The sequence below is a fragment of the Myotis myotis genome, unplaced genomic scaffold (assembly GCF_014108235.1).
Source record: "Myotis myotis isolate mMyoMyo1 unplaced genomic scaffold, mMyoMyo1.p scaffold_m19_p_5, whole genome shotgun sequence".
NCBI classification, from domain to species: Eukaryota; Metazoa; Chordata; class Mammalia; order Chiroptera; family Vespertilionidae; genus Myotis; species Myotis myotis.
This window is the reverse complement of record NW_023416357.1, coordinates 91053078-91077546: the sequence shown is the minus strand read 5'-3', so window position 1 is coordinate 91077546 and position 24469 is coordinate 91053078. Positions and strand designations below refer to the sequence as shown.

General features: G+C 42.9%; 2 protein-coding genes across 20 annotated transcripts in view; one reads left to right on the top strand and one right to left on the bottom strand.

Moving 5' to 3' along the window:
* The window catches only part of NDE1 (nudE neurodevelopment protein 1), a 39247-nt gene extending 18952 nt beyond the window's left edge, over positions 1-20295 (top strand). For 4 of the 16 annotated variants that reach the window (XM_036307819.1, XM_036307821.1, XM_036307820.1 and 1 more), the window contains 5 exons: positions 13725-13861; positions 15078-15254; positions 16605-16696; positions 17639-17790; positions 19027-20295. In XM_036307819.1, coding sequence (XP_036163712.1) covers positions 13725-13861; positions 15078-15254; positions 16605-16696; positions 17639-17790; positions 19027-19120 — 652 coding nt within the window. In that variant the 3' untranslated portion in view covers positions 19121-20295. The other 12 variants (XM_036307823.1, XM_036307828.1, XM_036307829.1 and 9 more) reach the window with 12 other exon arrangements.
* Positions 20296-21100: 805 nt separating this feature from the next.
* MYH11 (myosin heavy chain 11) overlaps positions 21101-24469 on the bottom strand; it is a 115541-nt gene continuing 112172 nt past the window's right edge. For 2 of the 4 annotated variants that reach the window (XM_036307815.1, XM_036307816.1), the window contains one exon: positions 21101-21814. In XM_036307815.1, coding sequence (XP_036163708.1) covers positions 21682-21814 — 133 coding nt within the window. In that variant the 3' untranslated portion in view covers positions 21101-21681. The remainder of the gene's footprint in view (positions 21815-24469) is intronic. The other 2 variants (XM_036307817.1, XM_036307818.1) reach the window with 1 other exon arrangement.

Genomic DNA, 24469 nt, shown 5'->3' with positions numbered 1-24469 from the left:
CATGCAGGAGGCAGCCGATCAGTGATTCTCTCATCATTGATGTTTCTATCTATCTCTCTCCCTCTCCCTTTCTCTCTGAAATCAACAAAAATATATTTTTAAAAAAATTCCATCTGATAGCAGTTCCACAGAACATTTTGTGAAAGAACATAATTTTTTTTTTTAATATATTTTATTGATTTTTTACAGAGAGGAAGGGAGAGAGATAGAGAGTCAGAAACATCGATGAGAGAGAAATATCGATCAGCCGCCTCCTGCACATCCCCCACCGGGGATGTGCCCGCAACCCAGGTACATGCCCTTGACCGGAATCGAACCTGGGACCTTTCAGTCCGCAGGCCGACGCTCTATCCACTGAGCCAAACCGGTTTCGGCAGAAAGAACATAATTATACTTCAAGGTACTAGCCCTAAAATGTTATGCCATGGCTGTACAAACCCTAATTTTTCCTCAGTTATCTGCTAATTAAACACACGAAAAGAAAATGCCTTGAACTATATGCAAAGACAAAGCATTCCTATACTAATTAATCAATCGTTCTTGGTTTATTGACCACTAAAGGAAACTTCAATCTGGCATATATCAAATTACTTTAATGACTGACGGTGAACAGATTAGATTATATCAAATTACTTTAATGACTGACGGTGAATAGATTTTAATGATTAATGTTCTTCCACATTTACTTTCGTTTTGGATCAATAATGACATGTTCATTCAGAAAGTAAATCTATAAACACCAGCATAAATATAGCAAAGCAGAAGTACATTTCTTAGTGTTAATTTTATTTCAGATGTTTTAGCCTTTTAGGACACACTTATTTTTAAAAAATTTAAAATTTTCAATTACAGTCAACATACAATATTATATTAGTTTTGGATGTACAACATGGTGATTAGACATTTAGCTAATGAAGTGATCCCCCTGATAAGTGTAGTACCCATCTATCTGACACCATTACATGGTTCTTAAATATTGACTATATTCCTTATGCTGTGCTTTATATCCCTGTGACTATTTTATAACTAGTAATTTGTATTTCTTAATCCCTTCTTTTTCACTCAACTCTCTGAATACCCCTCCCATGCGGCAACCACTGGTTCTCTTTATCTTCTTTATCCATTCATATATTTAAAAAGATATAGTGTTATTGATTTCAGAGAGGAAGGGAGAGGGAGAGAGAGAGAAACATCAATGATGAGAGAGTATCATAGATTGACTGCCTCCTACACAACCTCTACTGGGGATTGAGTTGCAATCCGGGCATGTGCCCTGACCAGAAATCGAACTGTGAGCTCCTGGTTCATAAGTTGATGCTCAACCACCAAGCCACACTGGCCAGGCTATCCTTTCATCTTTTGATGGACACTTAGGTTGCTTTCATATCTTGGCTATTGTAAATAATGCCGCAGTGAACATAGGAGTGCATATATCTTTTTGAAGTAGTGTTTTGGATTTCTTTATATAAATACCCACAAGTGAAATTACTGGGTTCTATGGTGGTTTTATTTTTAATTTTTTGAGGCACTGCCATACTGGTTTCCATTGTGGTTGCAACATTTTACAATCCCACCAACAGTGCAGGAGGGTTCCCTTTTCTCCACAGGCTTGCCAACACTTGTTGTTGATTTATTGATGATAGCCATCTGACAGGTGGCAGGTGATATTTCATTGTGGTTTTAATTTGCATTTCCCTGATGATTAGTGATGTTGAGCTTCCTTTCATGTGTCTATGAGCCATCTCTGTGTCCTCTTTGGAGAATGTCTATTCAGGTCCTCTGCCCAGTTTTTAATCAGATTGGTAATCCCTTATCTAATATATTATTAGCCAATATCTTCTTCCTTCAGTAGGTTGTAATATTGTTTTGATGATGGTTTCCTTCGCTGTGAAAAAACTTTTTATTTTGGTGTTGTCATATTTGTTTATTTTTTCTTTTGCTTCTCTGAAGAGACATATCCAAAAAAATATTGCTAAGACTTATGTTAAAGAGTTTGCTGTTTATATTTTCTTCTAGGAGTTTTATGGTTTTAGGTCTTAAATTTAAGTCTTTAATCCATTTTGAGTTTATCCTTGTATATGATGTAAGAAAGTGATCAAATTTCATTCTTTTGCATATATCTGTCCAGTTTTCTCAACACCATTTATTGAAGAGACTGTCTTTACTCCATTGTATTTTCTTGCCTCCTTTGTCATAAATTAATTGACCATTTGGGTGTGGATTTAGTTCTGTTCCATTAATCTATGTGTCTACTTTTATGACAGTACCATTGTGTTTTGATTACTAAGGCCTTGTAGTATAGTTTGAAATCAGATAGTGTGACTCCAGCTTTGTTCTTTCTCAAGATTGCTTTGGCTATTCTTTGTCTTTTGTGGTTCTAACAAATTTTAGAATTATTCTAGTTCTGTGGAAAATGCAATTGGAGTTTTGGTAGGGGCTGTGTTGAATATGTAGATTGGTTTGGGTAGTATGGATAGTTTAACAATATTAATTCTTCTAATCCATGAGCAAGAGATATCTTTTCATTTATTTATGTCTCATTCCATTTCTTTAATCAGTGTCTTAGAGTTTTCAGTATATAGGGTTTTCACCTCCTTAGTTAAATTTATTCTAAGGTATATTATTCTTTCTGATTAATTTGTAAATGGGATTGTAGTAATTTCTTATAATTTTTTGTATTTCTATCAGTGTAACTTCTTTCTTTCTTTCTCCTTCCTTTCCTTTCCTTTCCTTTCCTTTCCTTTCCTTTCCTTTCCTTTCCTTTCCTTTCCTTTCCTTAATCCTCACTTGTGGTTATTTTTCCCATTGATTTTTTTTTTATTTTTACACATTTTTATTCATTTATAATATCTCCTTAAATACATATACCATTGTTCTAGGATTTTGATTTGTTTTCTATCACGCTAACAAATAATACCATAGTAAATTTCTTAGTAGATATATCTCTTTATTGAAAATATTTTTTTATTGCCCTAGCCGGTTTGGTTCAGTGGATAGAGTGTTGGCCTGTGGACTGAAGGGTCCCCGGTTTGATTCCGGCCAAGGGCACATGCCCGGGTTGCGGGCTCATTCCCCAGTAGGGGACGTGCAGGAGGCAACCGATCAATGATTCTTTCTCATCATTGATATTTCTATCTCTCTCTCCCTCTCCCTCCCTCTCTGAAATCAATAAGTGTATATTTTTTAAAATAAATATAAATTTAAAAATATTTTTTTTTATTGATTTCTGAGAGGGAGAAAGAGAGAGAAACATCAATGATGAAAGAGAATCATTGATTGACTGCCTCCTGAATGCCCCCTACTGGGGATTGAGCCCGAAACCTGGGCATGTGCCCTTGACCAGAATCCAACCCAGGACCCTTCAGTCCACAGGCCAACGCTCTATTCACTGAGCCACACCGGCTAGGGCAGTAGATATATCTTTTTGAGCATCTGCATATTTCCCTTAGATAATTCCTAGAAGTGAAATTATCTGACTAGAACTGTAAATAATTTTAAGGCATATTATTATTTTTTGAAATCCTTACCCAAGGATATGTTTCAGTGATTTTAGAGAGACAGAAAGAGAAACATTGATTGGTTGTCTCTGCCTGACTGGGAATTGGACCAGCAACTCGGGTATGTACCCTGACCAGGAACTGAACTCAGAATCTTTGAGTGTATGGGATGATGCATTAACCAACCAAGCCACCTAGCTTGGTCTTCCATTGATTTTTTAGAGAATGGGAGTGGAGAGACAGAGAGAGAGAGAAACATGGATGTGAGAGAGACACATCAATGGTTGCTTCCCATATGTACCCGGACCAGGCCAGGTACGAGGCCTGCAACTGAGGTATGTGCCCTTGACCAGAATCGAACCTGTGACCCTTCAGTCCGCAGGATGATGCTCTAATTACTGAACAAACCAGCTAGGACAGTTCTTTCATTTTTAATTTTATTTGAGAACTCTCTCTTTAAAAAGAATATGTTTTATTGATTTTTTTATAGAGAGGAATAGAGAGTTAGAAACATCGATCAGCTGCCTCCTGCACACCCCACACTGGGGATGTGCCCACAACCAAGGTACATGCCCTTGACTGGAATTGAACTTGGGACCCTTTAGTCCGCAGGCCGATGCTCTATCCACTGAGCAAAACCGGTTAGGGCAAGAACTCTCTCTATATTTCTTGGTTAGTCTAGCTAAAGGTTTGTCAATTTTATGTCTTCAAAGGACCAGCTGTCAGTTTCATTGATTTCCTATTGCCTTTCTAGTGACTCTTGCATTTATTTTGGATCTGATCTACATTATTTCCTTTCTTCTAACTTTGGGCTTCAATTGTTCTTTTCCTAGTGCCTTTAGGTGTAAAGTTTGTTTGAACTTTTTCTTATTTCTTTAGGCTATCTTTTTTCCACTGAATTGAACTCAGCTCTGTTTAATGTTAACTTCTCATATATCCTGGGATCTAATTCGGCATTCTCTATTTTGGTCCATTGTATAATTTATGAATTACTATAGCAACACCATAATGACTTTATTACTGTGGCTTTATAGTATGTTTTGATTTCTGCCAAGCCACTGGCATACCATTTATCCCACCCATATATTGATCAAAGCAAGTCACATGGCCAAGCCATGTCAAGGGGTGGGAAGGTACAGTCCACCCACAGTGAGGCCATAGCCAGGGTGTAGATGCAGGGATGGTGAAGAATTGGGACCAGTAATGCAGTCTAACACAGAGAGATTATACATTCATGTGGTTCTAAAATAACATACAGAGGAGTAGAGTTTTTTAATGCAAACTCAACCAAATAGAAATAGAAATTTGTATTATTCCCCTCTTTTTTCACAAAAGCATTTCGTACACACTGTTGTACATCTTGCTTTTTCACATAACATAGACCTGGAGATCTTTTGTATTTGGACACTGCATTCTTTGTTCTTTTTTGTTCCTCCAGGTACATAATACTCTATTGTATGGTTGGCATTGTATGTATAATACATAATAATTTATTCGGTCCCCTGGGATAGCTATCTGCTTCATTTTCATTCTTCTGCAGAGATAAGCATTGCTGTAATGAGTGGTAGCATTGCTTGCACATATCTGTAAAATAAGTTCCCAGAATTGAATTTGCTGGGTCAAGTACGTGCATATGTGTTTTTTAAAGAAATTATCTTTATTGTTGAAAGTATTCCAGATGTCCCCGTTTCCCCATGGACCCCCTCCACCTGGCTCCTGATCTGCCCCCTGCATATCTGATTTTGATAATTATTGTCCAGTTCTCGGTATAGTTATACCAACAGCATGTAAGTCCCCGTTTTCCAAATAGCTTCACTAACAGAAGATTTTCAAACTTTGGATTTCTGCCAGTATGATAGGTTTCTGAAGTGAGTGACCTTGAGCCCCTCTTCTTATATTTAAGAATTGTTTTATTTCTTTTTCTGTGAACTCTGTTTACCTTTGCCTGTTTTTAAACTGGGTTGTTGGTTGTTGTTGTTTTCATCAATTTCTAGGAGATCTTTCTATATTTACTTGTGATACGAATTGAAAATATTTGGAGTTTGTCATTTGTCTTCCAGGTTTATCTATTGTATGTTACTGTCAAAAAAAAGTTATTTGATTTCTATGTAATCAAATTTATTAGTCAGTTAGAAGGGCCTTTTGCATTCCAAGGTTATAGAGCAATTAGCCTCTGTTTTCTTCTAGTAGTATTTTTGTTTTCTCTTTCTTTCCATTAAAAAAATACTTTTATTCATTTCAGAGAGAGGAAGGGAGAGGGAGAGAGAGAGAGACATCAGTGATGAGAGAGAATTATTGATCAGCTGCCTTCTGCATGCCCCATACTGGGGATCGGGCCTGCAACTCCAGCATGTGCCCTGACCAGGTCATTGCTCAACCACTGAGCTATACCAGCCAGGCTATTTTTCTTTTTTAATTACATGCACTATTATATTAGTTTCAGATGTACTTCAGTGACTAGAGATCATGTAAGTTACTAAATAATCATCTTGATATAGTTCATGCCCATCTGACACTATACATAGTTATTAGAATATTGACTATATATTCCCAATGCTGTAGTTTGCATGTCTTTGACTATTCTTTAACTTTCAGTTAATCCTTTCACCTTTTTTACCCATTCCCCAACCCCCCTCCCATCTGGTAATTGTCAGAATGCTCACTATATCTATGAGAACTGGTATCTTTGAGTTCTGCTTGTTCATTTTGTTTCTTAGATTCAATTGTATATATTGCCATTTTATTTTTTATATATTTTCTTCTCTTCTTAAAGAAGACCCTTTAACATTTCATGTGTGTGTGTGTGTGTGTGTGTGTGTGAGAGAGAGAGAGAGAGAGAGAGAGAGAGAGAGAGAGAGAGAGAGAGAAATATCGATGTGAAAGAGACACATTGATTGGTTGCTTCCTGCACTCCCAACTGGGGCCAGGGATCAAACCTGCAACTCAGGTACATGCCCTTGACCAAGAATCGAATCCGAGACCTTTTGGTGTGCGGGCCGTTACTCTAACCACTTTGAAACACTGGCCAGGGCCTTGGGAAGGTTTATATGTTCTTTGATTCTCTGTGATAACTTTGCTGGGTAGAGTAATCTTGATTGTAGGTCCTTGCTTTTCATCACTTTGACTATTTCTTGCCAGTCCCTTCTGGCCTACAAAGTTTCTGTTGAGAAAAGAGCTGACAATTTTATGGAAACTCCCTTATAGGTAACTAACTGTTATTTTCTTGCTGCTTTCAAGATTTTTTTCTGTCTTTAACCTTTTGCATTTTAATTATGATGTATCTTGGTGTGGGCCTCTTTGGGTTCATCTTGTTTGAGACTCTGCACTTCCTCTACTTGCATGTCTGTTTCCTTCACCTGGTTAGGGAAGTTTTCTGTCATTATTTTTTCAAGTACGTTTTCCATTTCTTGCTCTCTTTCTTCTCCTGGCACCCCCATAATGTGAATGTTGGTACGCTTGAAGTTGTCCCAGAGGCTCCTTTACACTATCCTCATTTTTTGTTTCTTTTTGCTTTCCTAATTGGGTGTTTTTTGCTTCCTTACATTCCATATTGCTGATTTGATTCTTGGATTTATCTACTCTATGTTGATTCCCTGTAAATTATTCTTCATTTCAGCTTGTGTATCCTTTATTTCGGACTGGTTCTTTTTTATGGTTTCCATGTCCTTTGTTATGCTGTTGAAGTTCTCACTGAGTTCATTGAGCATTCTTATAACCAGTGTTTTGAACTCTGCATATAGGAGATTGTTTCCATTTTGTTTAGTTCTTTTTCTGGAGTTTTGTTCTGTTCGTTCATTTGGGACGTGTTTCTCTGTCTCCTCACTTTGGCAGCCTCCCTGTGTTTGTTTCTAAGTATTAGGTAGAGCTGCCGTATCTCTTAGGCTTGGTAGAGTGGTCTAATGTAGTAGGTGTTCTGTAGGGTCCAGTGGTGCAGCCTCCCTGTTCGCCTGAGCTGGGCTCTCCAGGTGTGTCCCCTCAAGACCCCACCTTGTGGGCCGTGTGCACCCTCCTGTTATAGTTGAGCCTTGATTGCTATTGGTACATCAGTGGGAGGGATTTATCCCCAGGCCAGTCAGCTGCAAGGACTAGCTGCAACCACCATTAAGGAAAAGCTGTTCAGGGGCCCATCCCATGGAACAGGACTTACTTCGGTGAGTCTCTGGTGCCCGCTGAGTCTGCTTCTTGAGTGTGACTGTTGTGGAGGTGGTTGGTTGGTGCTTTGATGTGGTCTGAAGTTGTCCATTGGGTGCAAAGGCTCAGGCCTGACGTGCAGGCCAAAGTCAGCCACTGCCTGAGCCCTGCCTGGGGCCTCTGGGTATGAGCTACAAAGCAATCTGCAGATGGCTGTTACTTGTGGTGGGCTTGGAGATGCCCAGGAGAGGCCAGGCTGTGAAACAAGGCTGGCTGCCACTAGTGCCAGGCCTGGGATCACTTAACAAAAGGTAAGCGGCACACCGAGACCAGATGCTGCTTGTTCGAAAGATTTTAGGAAAGTCTGACGCATGAGCCAAAACAGGCAATTTGTATGGAAAAGCCACTGGAAACAGATTGGGCAGATCTGAAAGTTGGGTTGGGCGAGATCTGAGGGAATCACCAGACCAGGGCAAAGAGTGATAGCCAGATTGATGGAGGCTCAGATATGGCACCACCTGCTTGCTCTGTGTGGGGGAGCTCAGCAAAGGAACTGTGGCCTCTGCCAGCACTTTTGTCTGAGAGAAAGCTACCTCTTCAGCCCTCACCCAGAGAATTCAGTTTCTCCCCATATGTCCCTGGTGCCCTTTGAGCTGCTTGCCCAAGGTTAGAGCTCAGCACGGGTGAGTCCTAGTAAGTCTGTGCATGGGCCCTTAAAGAGGAATGCCTGGGACTCTAGCAGCCCTCCATCTCACTCAGCCATAATCCTCGCTGGCTTTTACAGCTAGAAGTTCTCAGGACTTCTCTTCTTGGCACTGGAACCCTGGGCTGGGGGATGTGGGGGGCCCTGGTGTGAGGCCAGGACCTCTCTCTTCTCAGGGGCAACCTCCACAGCCAAGATATCCGTCGCAATTTTTATCCACCACACCTGGGTGTGGGACCACCTGATTCCGTGTCTCCACCCCTCCTACCTGTGTTGATGTGGTTTCTTCTGTATTTTTACTTGTAGGTCTTCTGTTTAGCTAGATTTCAGGTGGTTCTGAATGATGGTTATTCTGTAGGTTAGTTGTAATTTTGATCTCTTTTTTTGTTTGTTTTCTTTTACTAAAATTGCATTGGTTCTCATTTTGGCCAAGTTGAATGTTAAATCAGATGAGGTAGGAGCCCAAATCACCATTATACAATGAATAAAGTTCTGGAACACAAAACTTTTGTTTTTAAAACCTTAAGAACATTACACTTTTATTATAAAATTTCATTAGTTATATTTGGGACATTTGACAGTCTGCTGCAGAACAATAATCCTTTGACACCATCAGCTGTTTGCTTGTTATGGTCCCTACACTGTACCTCTGTAAAACTAAATGCTCACATTAAACTGAGGAGGGGGATAACCTTGTGCAAGTATAACCCTGAAAGACTTAGGACCGAATTGGAAGTGACTAAAAATTAAATACATTCCTTAAAGGTTATTTTACTTAGTATACCAAAAAAATCTACAAAGATTAAAATCGATTTAATCTAATTTTACTCTTTTATGGGTTGTTATTACATAGACTTTTTAATTTTTTATTTTTTGTGCTAAAAAAACCACAAAATCAAATTTACCGTCTTAGCTGTTTTTTAAAAAGATAGAGTCCAGTAGTGTTAACTGTATTACCATTATTGTGCAACAGATCTCCAGAACTTTTTCATCTTGCAGTGTTGGAACTCTAAACCTACCAACATTAATTCCCCCTTTTACCCTCCCGCCCTTCGTAATTACCTTTCTACTTTCTGTTTCTATGATTTTTGACCACCGTAGATACTCCATATGAATGGAACCATACAGTAAATGTCCTTTTGTGACTGCGTTGGTTCCTTAGCATAATGTCCTTGAGGTTCATCTATATCAGTGATGGCGAACCTTTTGAGCTCGGCGTGTCAGCATTTTGAAAAACCCCAACTTAACCCTGGTGCCGTGTCACATACAGAAATTTTTTGATATTTGCAACCATAGTAAAACAAAAGATTTATATTTTTGATATTTATTTTATATATTTAAATGCCATTTAACAAAGAAAAATCAACCAAAAAAATGAGTTCGTGTGTCAGAGGTTCGCCATCACTGATCTATGCTGTGGCATGTGACAGGATTTCCTCCCTTTTTAAGGCTGCATAATATTCCATTGTGTGTATTTATCACATTTTCTTTATGTATTTGTCTTAATTTGCTTCCACCTCCTGGCTATTGTGAATAATGCTAATATGAACATGAATATTTCTTTTGAGAGCCTGCTTTCAATTCTTTTGGATGTATACCCAGAAGTATGACGGCTGGATCATTCTATTTTTTATTTTTTAAGGAACTTCCATACTATTTTCCATAATGACTGCTCTTACATTCTAATGAACAGTGAACAAAAATCCCAATTTTTCAGCATCCTCACCAACATTTTATTTCCTGGCTTTTTGGGAGTGGCCATTCTGATGGGCATGAGGTAATATGTAAACGTTAAAAGCATTTATTGGCCCCAAAGGGACTTGTTCTCAGTTACCTAACAGATGTATCTCTTAATATTCATATTTACTAAAACTGTATTTTCCTATTTAACTATTTTCAAATTCTTAGTAACTGTACACCAGATTAACTGTTTTCACAGTCCTTATGCATTGCAGCATTTTACTCCTATAAATATGCTTTTATGTATCATTTGACAGAATTTCAATGTCTAAGGCACATAAGCTATTTTCACTCAGGTTGCAACTGGGATGCTTACCTTTAGTTGAAAGTAAATACTCACATAGTAATAATAAATCTACGTGCTGTGCTAATAAATCAATGATCATTGACCCACACAGGTTCAAGCATGCTAGAAATATCTCTGAAGTTGGTTTTCAATTCTCTGGCATTCCAGAAGCCAGTGGTAGATTTTGACCAAATACTGAGTTTAAATTTCTGATCCAGGTGGAATTTATATTGGGGGTACAGTATGAGGTATATAGATCCAACATTAATTTTTTTCTAAATTAAATCTCTGTTGTTCAGATTATTACATTTGTTCCTCTTCCCCCCCCCCATAACTCCCCTCCTCCCAGTTCCCGCCCCACCCTCCACCATCACTCCCCACCCACTGTCCTCACCCATAGGTGCACGATTTTTGTCCAGTCTCTTCCCGCATCCCCCATACCCCTTCCCCCACCAAGAATAGTCAGTCCATTCCCTTTCTATGTCCCTGATTCTGTTATAATCACCAGTTCATTCTGTTCATCAGATTATTTATACACTTGATTCTTAGATTCACTTGTTGATAGATGCATATTTGTTGTTCATAATTTGTATCTTTACCTTTTTCTTCTTCTTCCTCTTCTTAAAGGATACCTTTCAGCATTTCATATAATACTGGTTTGGTGGTGATGAACTTCTTTAGCTTTTCCTTCTCTGTGAAGCTCTTTATCTGACCTTCTATTCTGAATGATAGCTTTGCTGGATAAAGTGATCTTGGTTGAAGGTTCTTGGCATTCATCACTTTGAATATTTTCTTGCCACTCCCTTCTGGCCTGCAAAGTTTCTGTTGAGAAATCAGCTGACAATCATATGGGTACTCCCTTGTAGGTAACTGAGTTTCTTTCTCTTGCTGCTTTTAAGATTCTCTCTTTGTCTTTTGCTCTTGGCATTTTAATTATGATGTGTCTTGGTGTGGTCCTCTTTGGATTCCTTTTGTTTGGGGTTCTCTGCGCTTCTTGGACCTGTAAGTCTATTTCTTTCACCAGGTGGGGGAAGTTTTCTGTCATTATTTCTTCAAATAGGTTTTCAATATCTTGCTCTCTCTTATCTTCTGGCACCCCTATAATTCTGATGTTGGTACGCTTGAAGCTGTCCCAGAGGCTCCTTACAGTATCTTCGTATTTTCGGATTCTTTTTTCATTTTGCTTTTCCGGTTGGGTGTTTTTTGCTTCTTCGCATTTCAAATCTTTGACTTGATTCTTGCGCTCCTCTGGTCTGCTGTTGGGTGTCTGTATAATATTCTTTATTTCAGTCAGTGTATGTTTAATTTCTAGTAGGTTCTTTATCACAACATCGAGGGTCTCATTAGGTTTCTTGTAGATCTCATTAAGTTTATCGGCAGTTTCTAGAAAATTATTGAAAGACCTTAAATGTGTGGTTTTGAGCTCTATATCCTCCAATTCTGACATTTGCGTCCTGTTTCTTTGTCTCCGCATTTTTTATGCTTTCTTGGTGCAACCCCTAGTGGTCTTTGTGCGCAGTATTGTTGTAGTTAAGCCTTGATTGTTGTAGGTAATACTGGGGGGGATTTGACCTCCAGGCCAACTGGTTGTGAGAATCAGCTATGTCTGCAGTGAGAGAACTTCTGTCTTCTAGGGAGGTGCTAATCTTGCCTTTGCCTGAGACCATCTGGCAAATGCCTCTATGCAGGGCTTGGGCGGGGCGGGTCCCAGGGGATCCACAGGGTGGTGGAGGGAGCAGTTATGGCTGCTCTCAGTCCCGTCCCCAGGGGCTCTGCCTCTCAGAGTCCCAGCAACCGCTGCAAACCTTGGAGAGAAAGCTGCCTTCGAGTTCTGATGGAAGCCAGACAGTCCCGCTTCTCCCGTTTGAGTCTGGGTCCCTAGAGACTCGCCCGGATCTGGAGCTCAGTCTGAGACTCCCTCCCGATTGAAACAGACAACCACGCCCTCAGCCGCCAGCCCGCTCCGCATGCACTCCGCACCTTAGTATTTGACTTCAGCACTGTGCCTCCTCTGAGTCTCGGTATGCTATTCTCTTTCCTCCTAGTTGTAGAACTTCCACTCAGCCAGCCTTCCTGTGGTTCTGGATGATGTCCATTCCGTCTTTTAGTTGTATTTTTGAAGTGGTTGTTCAAGGCAGCAAACTCTGGCGTTAACCTATGCCGCCATCTTGGTTTCTCCCCAATATTAATTTTTTCCAGGTGGCTATCCATAGACCTCAAACCTAGAATTGAACTACCCATATTTCATCAATGATTATGATGCCATCTTTATCATAAATTCTCGTGTCTTTTTTTTATATTTGTTGTTGTTTGACATGTCAGCCTGAGGGTCATTTTAACTGATTCCAATGTTGTACTCCTAAATGTTGTCCCTTTGTTGTTTTCCTTCAGGCCCGTTTGGTAACTTTATCTTATTTACCTTGAGGGTAGGTACTAATATGACTCAATCTGGACATAGTAGGTTATGTTGAATAAATCAGTGTCAATCCCACTTTGCTGTTGAAAGCCCAGAAACATTGGGTTATCCAAGGACACCTAGCTAGTCTTACGTGGGAGAGACAGGTGTTAACTCCTGGGTTCCACTCCTAACAGATGCTTCTCATCACCGTGAGATACAATGAACAGGATGTTAAAGGTCTTCTGGAGACAAACATGGGGTCAGTAATAAAAATTGCTGACATTTATTAAGCACTTATGGTATGTGTGAAACATCTGTTGCACGCTTCCTGTATTACTCTACTTGTCCCCAGTCCAAACCCCTGTGGAGGCACTGTCCCCGCTTTGCATACGAGGAAACTGTGCCAGTGCCTCAGAAAAGGTAACTTTCTTTTCCCAGCACTTCTCAGTGCCTGTCACACAGCGTTCCATTGGCATGTCTACACTGTCCACAGAAGTGGTGGTTAACAGAGCAGCTGGGCTGGGCATTTTGAACTTTTAAATGTTTTATGGTACTTGAGAAATTAAAGATAGTTTCTTTTATCTGTTTAAATGCATGTGTATGCATTTTAGTCAGATATTCTGAGTACTGTTTGCAGTGATCGTCTTCAAGAGAAGATGGACCCGTTGGCAGTTGATTGGTCCTACTGAGGCCTTGGCTCACTGCTAAGTTTTGTATGGATGTTATCTCATTTAATCCTCAGTACAGTTTTGTGCACCTCATGAGCTAAGACAATTCCCATTCTGTAGGTGAAGGGCCAGGTCCCAGAAGATGAAGGCGTTGGCTTGCTCAAGTCTGTGGTTTCTAGGAAATGCCAGTGCTGGTACTTAACACCCTCATGTGTCTGACCCTTCTCATCTCCCAGTGTGTAGGCACCAGATAAATGTCGCTGATTGCTCTCTTGGACAACTTTGCTTTTCTCTTGCCCAGAGCCACGATCATGTCTCTGGAAGACTTTGAGCAGCGCTTGAATCAAGCCATTGAGAGAAATGCCTTCTTGGAGAGCGAGCTTGATGAGAAGGAGAATCTCCTAGAATCTGTTCAGCGACTGAAGGATGAAGCCAGAGGTCAGGAGGCCTGGGATTTGTTCCCCCTGCCCTCACCAGCACTGTCCCCTCTCCCTACCTGAGAGCACTGCCTGGTGTCACCTATGCTGGAAATCTGCACCCTGCTTGGCACACAGGCTGTCTGGGACCACACTTAAAGCTCCAGTTAATTGTTTATAACATTTATAGTTTATAAAGTGTGGCCAGTAGAAGAGGGATTAAAAAGAAAAGCTCAGCCCTGGCTGGTTTGGCTCAGTGGATAGAGCATTAGACTGTGGACTGGAAGGTCCTGGGTTCGATTCCAGTCAAGGGCACATGCCCAGGTTGTGGGCTTGATCCTCCGTGGTGGGCATGCAGGAGGCAGCCGATCAATGATACTCTCTCATCATTGATGTTTCTATATCTATCTCCTCTCCCTTCCTCTCTGAAATCAGTAAAAATATATTTAAAAAAGAAAAGCCAAGTTTAAGAATAGTTGTTCCTAAATGTAAGGAAGTGGTTAAATAAATTACATAGACTTATTTTGTGCAGTGTTAACCCATGTTTAAACTAACGGTATAGATATAAATGCAATTATAGGACAATTGTTAGGACAGACCACTGAAGGGAGGAAGATAAGTCATAGACAGTAGATGTATGTTTCTGTTTATGCTAACTAAAAATCATTCATATTAGAGGCTTAATAGATATACACATACATACCGGGTGAGGCAAAAGTAGGTGTACCGTTCTGAGTATGTGAAACATAGTTTATTCTCGTATTACTATTAGTTATTGTATTATTTTCTGTATGAACAACGGTGAACCTATCTTTGCCCCACCCTGTATAAATCGTATGTTTGAAAATGCAGAGAAAAGGGATTAGAAAGATCTCCATGTTATGAGAGTTGATGAGTGAGGGAGGGGCATTTGGGGATGGGTTGGGGAAGCATATTTTTTCACTTAGAATTCTGCATTGGCATTCTTTTGAAACAATAAAAGCATTAGTTTATCACTGCCATAGTTAATTTTTTTTACACCTTTTGGTTTTTACTCAAAAGAAAAATCATGTAGTTTTACAAGCCGGCTAGGCAATATCCTGTGGGTTTCATGTCATTCAGGGTTTCTGGCTCGAGTTTTTCACCCTGTTTCTTTTCCTTGATCAGTGTCTACTGCTGACCCCTTCCCCTCCCCCTTCCACATCTCCATTCTCATCACCCAGTGCTAAGGCTTAATCTGAATTCTTTCCCTCGTGCAGATTTGCGGCAGGAATTGGCCGTGCAGCAAAAGCAGGAGAAACCCAGGACTCCCATGCCCAGCTCGGTGGCAGCTGAAAGGACAGACATAGCCGTGCAGGCCACTGGCTCAGTGCCGTCCACTCCTGTGGCACATCGGGGACCCAGCTCTAGCTTCACACCGGGGACGTTCAGACGTGGTAAGAAGAATGGAGTCGGGGGGGACTTTCTTTGCTTCACAAAGCTTTCCTGAGTGAGAGAGAAATTGGACTGGGCTAGACAGCAGGGAGCAAACTGGGATGCTCACAGGGCAGAGCATTGAGGCACGTGAGAAGAGCCTCTTGGGTGTGAGGCAATAGAGAGCAGTGGAGTCTGTGATGAGCTGGAAAACGGAAGCCTCACTTGGAGGGAGCTCTGCTCCTGCCACAGGAGATTTAGGCCCAGCATTAGTAGGCATTTCCCTTCTTCACCAGAAGCCAGAATCCTCTTGTTGAATATGAACTCTTCCAGATTTAAATTTTGGTAACCAAACAAAAAGTGTTTTGTGGGTCCAGCAACATATCCAACTAGAAATGGAGCCACTGTGACCTGTGCTGTGTTGTAGAAATGAGGAATTTGAGTTTTCACCCCAGTCTCTCTGCTGACTGATTAACTGTGAGATTCTGAAGGGTTACTTAATAGCCAATAATAATAATATAAAATTATTGAGTGCTCAGTATGTGCCAGTCACCCTGCTTAAAGTGCTTTGCATATATCTATATGCATATGCATGTATATATGAATGCATATAGGTATATACACACACACCTACATACATACAGACAGACACATGAATTCTCACCACAGGCCCAAAGTGCAAATAATGAAAGTGCTACCCTTGTTTGATGGCTGAGGAGACGGAGGCCTGAGTTGAGGGGCTTGCCACCCAGCTGGTGAATGGCAGAGTTGGGATTCAAGCCTAGGCAGGCTGGCTTCTGGGCTTCCACTGCTATATACTGTTTTATCCCTTAGCTCGTCCCTGGGGATGAAGAGACTGGTGAGATTTCAGACTCCCAGTCTAGAGCAGTGTTTTCCACATGTTGGCAGGCACATGTGTTGGCCGGGCATCTTGTTAAATGCACCTCGGATTCAGTAGGTCTGGGTGGAGCCTGAGATGCGTTTCTAGCAAGTGCCCAAGGGATTCTGTGCTGCTGGTGCCTGGTCTGCTTTGAGGAGGGAGGCTCTGCAGAGTATAGAACCCTTACAAGTGTGGTTGGCTCAGAGGCTCTTGGTGTTAAATTGCTATGTGGAATTCCTAGGACTTCAGGGCTCTGTTGATTTAGTTGTAGAAGAGTAACATGTAAAGATAAATATTTAATACAGGTTGGTCATTAAATAGGCTCTCACTGTGTGAGATAGTTAACTATTGAATGAAAAAACAGGGAAGCATCCAGAATCCAAGGCAAGAGTAGCCTCCCCCGCCTGCCCCTGGGGTTTTGCATTTAGCCATGTCAGTGCACAGACTTATGACTGTGGGTTGGTGTTACATGTACTTCCTTTTGCACACCCAGGTCTAGATGACTCCACAGGTGGGACCCCCCTCACGCCTGCGGCCCGGATATCAGCCCTCAACATCGTGGGAGACCTGCTGCGGAAAGTGGGGGTAAGACCAACTGGCGCCTCCCTGGGTTTGCTGTGGCTTTTTGCTTTTTGCCTGTCCTTCAGGAAGTTGGCGAGGGATGATGACCTTACCACTTCCTTTCCCCTTTAACAGAGTTCATGAGTCCTAGGTGTAGCTCGAGGTCTGTCACAACCTTTAGAATTATGGACGCTTCTGTGGGCCTTGACTCTAAGTCATCTCTTTGATCCCTGGATAGATGTTTATTTCCCTGTACCGTTTTTTCCTTGGAATTTGGGAAGTTCAAATGGTGTGTATGATTTTTTTTCTTAATTTGAAAAAACAGAAACATTTGAAAATTGCCTTCCCTTTGTTTCTCAGGGAGTTAAGAGAAAATCTTGAAAGGCTAGGGCAGGGAACTTAATAGGTTTTATATTAATTACAGGGAAGGATTCTTTTGCATTTAAGAAATAACATAGGTATTCGTTGTAGTTTTCATTTTACTTTTTAAAATGATGCTCAGCAGGCCACATAATTTAACTCCTGTCAGTCTGTCACCAACCAGGATTTATGTATTCAGAGCTGCAACTCAATAGGAGCTTGCAACTCCTTATGTTTTTACTTTGGGCTTTGGATCATCTGATTTTCTGTTATATGAACAGTTCTCTGAATATTTTGCACAGTTAGCGTGTAGAGAAGCTTGGGGAGGGTCTCAGTGCCCTTTTGGTTTTTGTGGGGTCTGTTTACAGCAAAGCAAAGTCCTTGCTCAGACCTTCATATTTCCCATAGGCAGGGTTGGATAATTGGTAGTTAGTGATTTCCAGGAAGCAGCTAAATATCTTAGGCCTGCAGGTCTAAGTTGGCTGTGCATTGGATTCCTTTGGGCCCCACTTGGGAATTCCAGTGCACAACACACTGCTTTAGGCTCCAGTGAGAGATACGAGTTCTTGTCTTTAACTTGAGAGATGAAAGCCTATTTCTCTCCAGGCACTGGAGTCCAAACTCGCATCCTGCCGGAACTTCGTGTACGAGCAGTCCCCAAACCGGACAGGTGGCCCCACCTCAGGGCGGGCCAGCAAGAGCAGAGATGGTGGTGACAGACGGCCAAGCAGCACCAGCGTGCCTCTGGGCGATAAAGGGTCAGTATTTTTTGCTGTCACTCGAGGTGGGATCCTCTAGCTCTGACCAAAAGCCATTTAAAAAAAAATACATATATATAATTAGAGGCCCAATGCACGAAATTTGTGCAAGAGTAGGCCTTCCGGCTGCCGTTCTGGCTTCTCCGTCTGGCACCTGGGACCCAGGCTTCCCTCGCAGCCCTGGCTTTGGAAGGACATCTGGTCTAATTAGTATATTACACTTTTATTATTATATTACGCTTTTATTATAGATATATATAGTATACGCATACGCACACACACACATACACGCACACACATACATGTATATATTTATTAATTTCAGAGAGTAAGAGAGAGAGAAACATCAATGATGAGAGAGAATCATCGATCAGCTGCCTCCTGCACAACCCCTATTAGGGATTGAGCCCACAACCCCGGGCATGTGCCCTGACTGGAATTGAACCATTACTTCCTGGTTCATAGATTGATGCTCAGCCACTGGGCCACACAAGTTGGGCCCGAAAGCTATTTTTTAAAAGTTGCAGGTTTATGTCAGTGAACTCTACCCTGTCCCTGGAGACAGAATTAGGTGGTGTCTTCTATTTGGGCAAATGGCCAAGGAGAGGCTTGTGTTTTATCAGATTCTGCAGTCCCAGCTCTGGTCACACTGTGAGGATGTCCTGTATAAATCACTTGTCTGGGACTTGAACTTCTAATACTGCTCTGCTTCCTCCAGAAGAGGATTTAAATAAAAAATTAAAAAACAAAACAAACTTTAGAACCTTCTGGAAACTGGCAATAAATTCCAGCCAGACTAGAATCCTGAAGCCAGTCACTGGATTGGAAAACAAATCTGACCTTTAATGGCTTCATGTACTTTCTTGCCTGAAGAAAATCAGTAAGCTTCCAGCATCAGTAACTTTCTAAGATGTGCCACCATCTTACTGGACCCCAAGCCACAATCTGGTGGGTCCCTGGCAAACAGGTGACAGGAAATGAAGAATTGTTTTCCGTGGGAACGCACGTAACTTCCAGACCTTTAAAGAGGGTCTTCTGCACCTGGGCTTCTGGTGTGGCCTTGGGAATGGGAGCGCTAGACAGCCAGTGTCCTTTTCTTCATTTCACAGGAGAGAAAATTGAGACGCAGTGACCCTGCTCCTGACTCTTGATATTCATTCTTGTAACTGTGGGCCCCGATGCTAGTCAGTCGTAACAGCTGTAATGTCTGCTTAATTTGGTTTGCTCTGTCTGAAGGTCGGGAAAACGCCTGGAGTTTGGGAAGCCGCCTTCAAATCTGTCCTCACCGTCGCTGCCGTCAGCCCAGGGTGTAGTCAAGCTGTTGCTTTAGGAAATCCACAGAAGCAAAGCCACTGGTGTCTGTGCGGGAGTTGTTACCTTTCACCCCCTCTTCACACTAGGTTTTTTTTTTGTTTGTTTTTGTTTTTTAAGGTAGTTTGAGAAACATGGGCAAGCAGTCACACTAGCCAATGACTGAGGCCATTGCCTGTGGCCCTGGTGGTTGACCCTGTGGAATGCGGTCTCAGTCCCAGCCTCCATGTTGGTGTGTTGCAGATGGACAGGGACAAACTGGACCTGCTGGAAAGGGTTCTGAGTGTGAGTGCGGAGGCTTCCCCATCATTGTGAGCTGACCCAAGTCCTGATTGGTCCTGAGTGTTTTTAACGTCCGGAGGGAGACGCCTTACAAGGGGATCTGATCCCTTGGGCTTCCCAGTCCCATTCACCTGGAGCTGTCTTCGAGAACAAAGTCTCTCAACACTGCATGGACAGCAAGGATCGGCACACTGAGATCACCTCTAAGAGCAGAGAGTAGACTAGGCACGTGCTGACTAAAACTGTGTAGTGTACCTCCCACACTTTTTAAGCTGGCTCATTGACGCTTTCAGAGGTGTGCCTGAGTTTCAGAGTATATTTTATGTGGACCAGGTCAGTGGAAAACCTTTCCTGTTTACATGTGTCCTGACCGTTACTTGTCCTGTGCCCCACCCCTGGCATGGGGGTGACCTCTGCTTCAGGACCCGCAAAGTCATGCAGTTGGAGCGGCCTTGGAAATAGAGCCTTTAAGAATAGAATTTCATTGATGGCCATAATGAAATAATCAGGGTAACCTTCAAATAAGGTTAAACCACCAGGATTGTTGTTGACGACGCTTCTCGTCAAAGAAGAAACGCACACAGGATTTTCAACGTGGACGGGGCACATGCTTATCTCTGCTTGCTGGGAATGGCTGTCTCACGCTCTCCATCACACGTAAAAAGAAGACATGAATTCAGGAGCATGTGTGTAGTTCAACAACCTTCCTTTTGTAACTAAGTTATTTTTCCAAAAGAACAGCAAAGCTATCCTTGCTTTGAAAATAGAACTTTTCAAGTGCTACTGAAATTCAACAGGGAATTAAACTTCAGTGCCTGGTTCATTATCCTAAAAACATTTAACCTGTAATGGGAAAAGATGTACTTTTATTTTTTTAAAGGAACAATAAAATCAAGAGAAACTAATTTTCAACTAGTGTGTGGTGGTCAGTAAATGCTGCTTCGTGTGTGCTTCTGTGTTTGCTCATATGGTGAAAAGTTTGCTTCCTAACCAAGTAACTAAATATGAAAAAACCCACTTTTTAAACGTTTTCCTCCAAATCAACTTCTTCAAACTGCACTGGGGATACGTTTGTGTAGTTTTCAGGGTATATTCACATTTGGTCGCTCTGCGGAGCCTTCGCCGTTTCCGTATTTGCTCTCTTCTCAACTCTGAGTCCCCGGTGTTGGTGCATGGACTCCTTAGTGTGAAAGGAACCTTTGCAAGGAATCTCTGTGTGGAGCCTCTAGCTGAGGAAGGAAAGGCCCATGGCCTGGCCTTTCATGGTCCTCACACTAAGAATGGTTTTGATGTTTTTAAAGGGTTGTTTTAGAAAAAAAATGAATCTGTGACAGAGACATATGTAAACTAAAATATCTACCCTCTGGCCTTTACAGAGTTTGTCAACCCCTGCTGTGCGAAGTCTTGTGCTTTAACTTTAAAAATTCAAGGAAAGCTTGTGTTCTTCACATCACATACGTACTGGTTTTGATGGATAAAGATGTTCTTCCTGATCATGTTCCTCTCTGAGCTCGAGCTGCCCACCTCCTGGCTGGAGAAACCCCTTGCACAGACTCACTTGGCAGCTGCTCTTTTGCCAGGTGGGAACTTGGGCAAGTTTATTTCACCTCCCTAGGCCTCAGTTTTTCCATTTAAGAAGTAACCTTCACTTCTTAGGGTCGTCTCTGCTCCCCCCGGCCCCATTCTTTCGCTCTGTAGAAAACGAACACCGACTATGTTCCAGTGATTTAATCCTTTTATTTATTTGTGAGGGTGTCCTTAAATACAGTCGGGGTGCATATAAAACAGTGTCACATTCCTGCTCTTGTCCAGTCGAGCAGTGTCTCCTTTTTAATTCAGGTGACTACGGAAGGCACTTGGTCTCAGTGAACTGTGTGCATCTGAGGTGTGGTAACCAGGACGGGGGAGAATTTTCAAACCAGGTCCTACTCACGATGTTGGAAGAGTACACAGGGCAGGGAATGACTTGGGAGTGGGAGGGGCAGTGGCACCCATTTTGGTGACTTTCTCCCCATTTTATGTAAACTAAGTTGCCAGTGATTAAGTTACTGTGGATCTATTTATCTAAAAACTCAAAGCCTCTGCACAGTTCCTTGATAGAGGGGGAGTGGGTGTGTCTGTGTCTCCTGTTGGTTTTTCTCATTTGGTACACGATTCAAAACTTAAGTTGATGCCCTGAGCACAGGGAGGTGTTATGTTCGTTGTGAGGGGTGTTTGTGAGGTTTGGAATTTGAAAATGGATTTGGACAGTGCTAAGCAGAGTCCACTGGGTGTTGTTTTTGTTTTCAGCAAGTTTGTCTATTCACTGGCTTTGGTGCCGTTGAAGTCTGCATCACGAGCATCCATTTCCTCATCTGAACCATCCGCGTTTTCAATAACTCGACGTCCTCCAGACCTTCTAGAGGGAACAAAAGAGGTCTCGTTTCCTCGCCTGTGGGTTTTAAGAAAACACGTTTCTTTAGTACAGAAATTGTCCTAAGAGACTTTTAGAAAGGGGGGGAAAAACTCAAATGAGACACAAATGTTGAGGTTGAAGTCAACAAATCTTGACCAGTTCCAAAGTTTGGTTACATTTGATCAGCTGGAGTGGGGGAAAGTAGGTTCCATGTCTGGCTGCTATTCACGGACTCCAGGGTCCTGGTCTGCGGTGACCATGTCCGCATGGGTTTATTCATACCCTGTGGAGTAGGTATGAAGGAGAAATGCTCTCATCCTGCACCTTGCCTTCAGAGCGGGGACGAGGGAAGCGTTTTAGGTTTGCAACTGGAAGAAGGTGGAAATGATGTTAAGGCAGTGGTTCTCAACCTTCCTAATGCCGTGACCCTTTAACACAGTTCCTCATGTTGTGGTGACCCCCAATTTCATTGTTACAAATTGAACATAATTAACGCATAGTGATTAATCACAAAAACAATATGTAATTATATATGTGTTTTCCGATGGTCTTAGGCGACCCCTGAGAAAGGGTCGTTCGACCCTCAAAGGGGTCGCGACCCACAGGTTGAGAACCGCTGTGTTAAGGGCAGCCTGAGAGGGAAGGCGGTCCCTGCGCGGTTGCTCTGGTTACAGGCAACTTGGCGCCCAGCTTTGGTGGAACAGAATTCTTGGGTTGAGTTTCCCCAGGGTGGGGGTCTCAACTGTGTTTTTACTCATCATGGCAGCCACCATTCTTGGCTTATAATAGGTGCTCAATGAGTATGTGTTGGATTAACAGATTCCACTTATTTTTCTAAGGTGTATTTTAGCTCTAGCTGGTAGGGCACCCCTTTTTGTCCTTACCGTGCCTGTCCCCTCTGTCCTACCTGATGCCCTGAGTGACCACTTACATTACCCTCAGGTGACCCTGGTCACCTGAAGTGAGGCTTTGCATAGGAGGGCGGGCTGGCAGGAGGAGGAAAAGCCGGCTCCACCTGCACTTAACCGTCATGGTTTGGAAGGAATGTTTGCCTCCTTTTCAGTGGCCACAACCAATAATTGTATGGGGCTCTGGCCACCTGGCCCTGTTTTGACCTGATTCAGAGGTCAGGTCTTAAATCATTCTAGGATGTCTAAGAAGAAAGCAGACTTTGTAAGAAAAATGACCCGCTTGACCACGCAAAGCCTGGACAGAAAAGCCACGAAGGTGAGCCCATCCCAGTTATTGATACTTGAGTTAAGAACAACGCAGGCAGGTCAGATTGGAGGCATAAGCAAGGCCCATAGGATCCTGATCGCTGAGGGCGGGGGGGGGAATCCCAACAGAATTGGGGTCTGAGGGTGGGAGAGACCCACCAGGTGCAGGGATGGCACCCCCAAGGTACGGTGATCAGGAATACTTAAAGTTGTAGCCACTCCCAGCTAGACTCAGGCCAACTTCTAGGCCCCCCACTCCCATCTCCCTCTAGTGGCAACCTTGAAAGTCTTTTTCTAGGAATTTGGGCCAGAGAGCAGGGTCTCAGAGCCCTGGGGGAGCAGCAGTCCAGGCTCTCTCCTACTTCCACCAGGTTTGAAAGTTGGTGGGTGGCCTGGGCCGGAATCAGTGCCTCCTGTTCTTCCAGGCACCCTGCCTCCTGGAAGAGTCTGTATTTGCTAATTGATAGCCGGGCTCCTTGGTCTGAGGAGGAAACTCCCTGGGTCACTTCACTAAGTCCCTTGTTGAGGCTTCAGCCCTGTGAACCTGTTTTGTCTGGTTCAGGTGTGTCTGCCTTGAAGGGACTGATTTAAAATCCTAGGCAAAGGTTGACACTGGCTGTAACTGTCGCAGGAAGTAAGGGACCCCTGTAAAGGTTTTCTTAAAGGGTCTGGTCTTGGAGAATGTGGGTTCTATTTGTGGGCTCAGAGAACTTACTCACCAACATGAGGGTGTAAGCACCTGCTGCTTCAGGACTGGAGCCCCCATTATCTGTGGGTCCCCTGCTGCAGGTGACCCCAGAGTTCATCTAATCCTATGTTCCCAGTGAGCTGGCAGGAGAGCTCGGAAGCTGAGGCTAAAAGCTCCTGCCAAGACCTCATCCAGCTTTAAGTATTTGAGTAGTGACAGCAAAGCTGAGATTCTTGGAAAGGGAAGACAGACACAGCCAGGGCTTGCTCGGCCTCTCAGGAGGATGAGAGGAAAACCAGGCCCCAGGCGCCTACCTTACGTATGAAAAGGTGGTTAGACCCCCCAGAGACATCCAGACCTCTTAACTCTGCCTCGTGAAGGGCCCCAGGCGCTTCCTAGAGTCTTGGGTACCCGTGCCCCCATCCGTGAGTGAGTACGTGCAGTGAGAATCTGGAAGAGGCTCTGCCAGGACTCTGCCAGCTCTGTGGTGGCTCACATCACCCTCGCATGCTGAAAACGCAGCTCGGAGCCAGGCCTCACTGCCGCCCCGCGCTCATGTCGCCCTCGCGTGCTGAAAATGCAGCTAGGAGCCAGGCCTTCCCGAAGCCCCAGCACTTGGAAGGCATCATGGCGAGCTCACTTTCCTTGCGGACAAGTTTGTGAAACCCCACCCGGGGGTGGGTGAGGGGGCAGATTTCTGGGCTGTGCTTCTGTGAACCTATGCTTTGTTAATTCTGACTAGTGAACTAGACTGAAGCCATTCTCCAGGAGTGTGCCCACATCGTG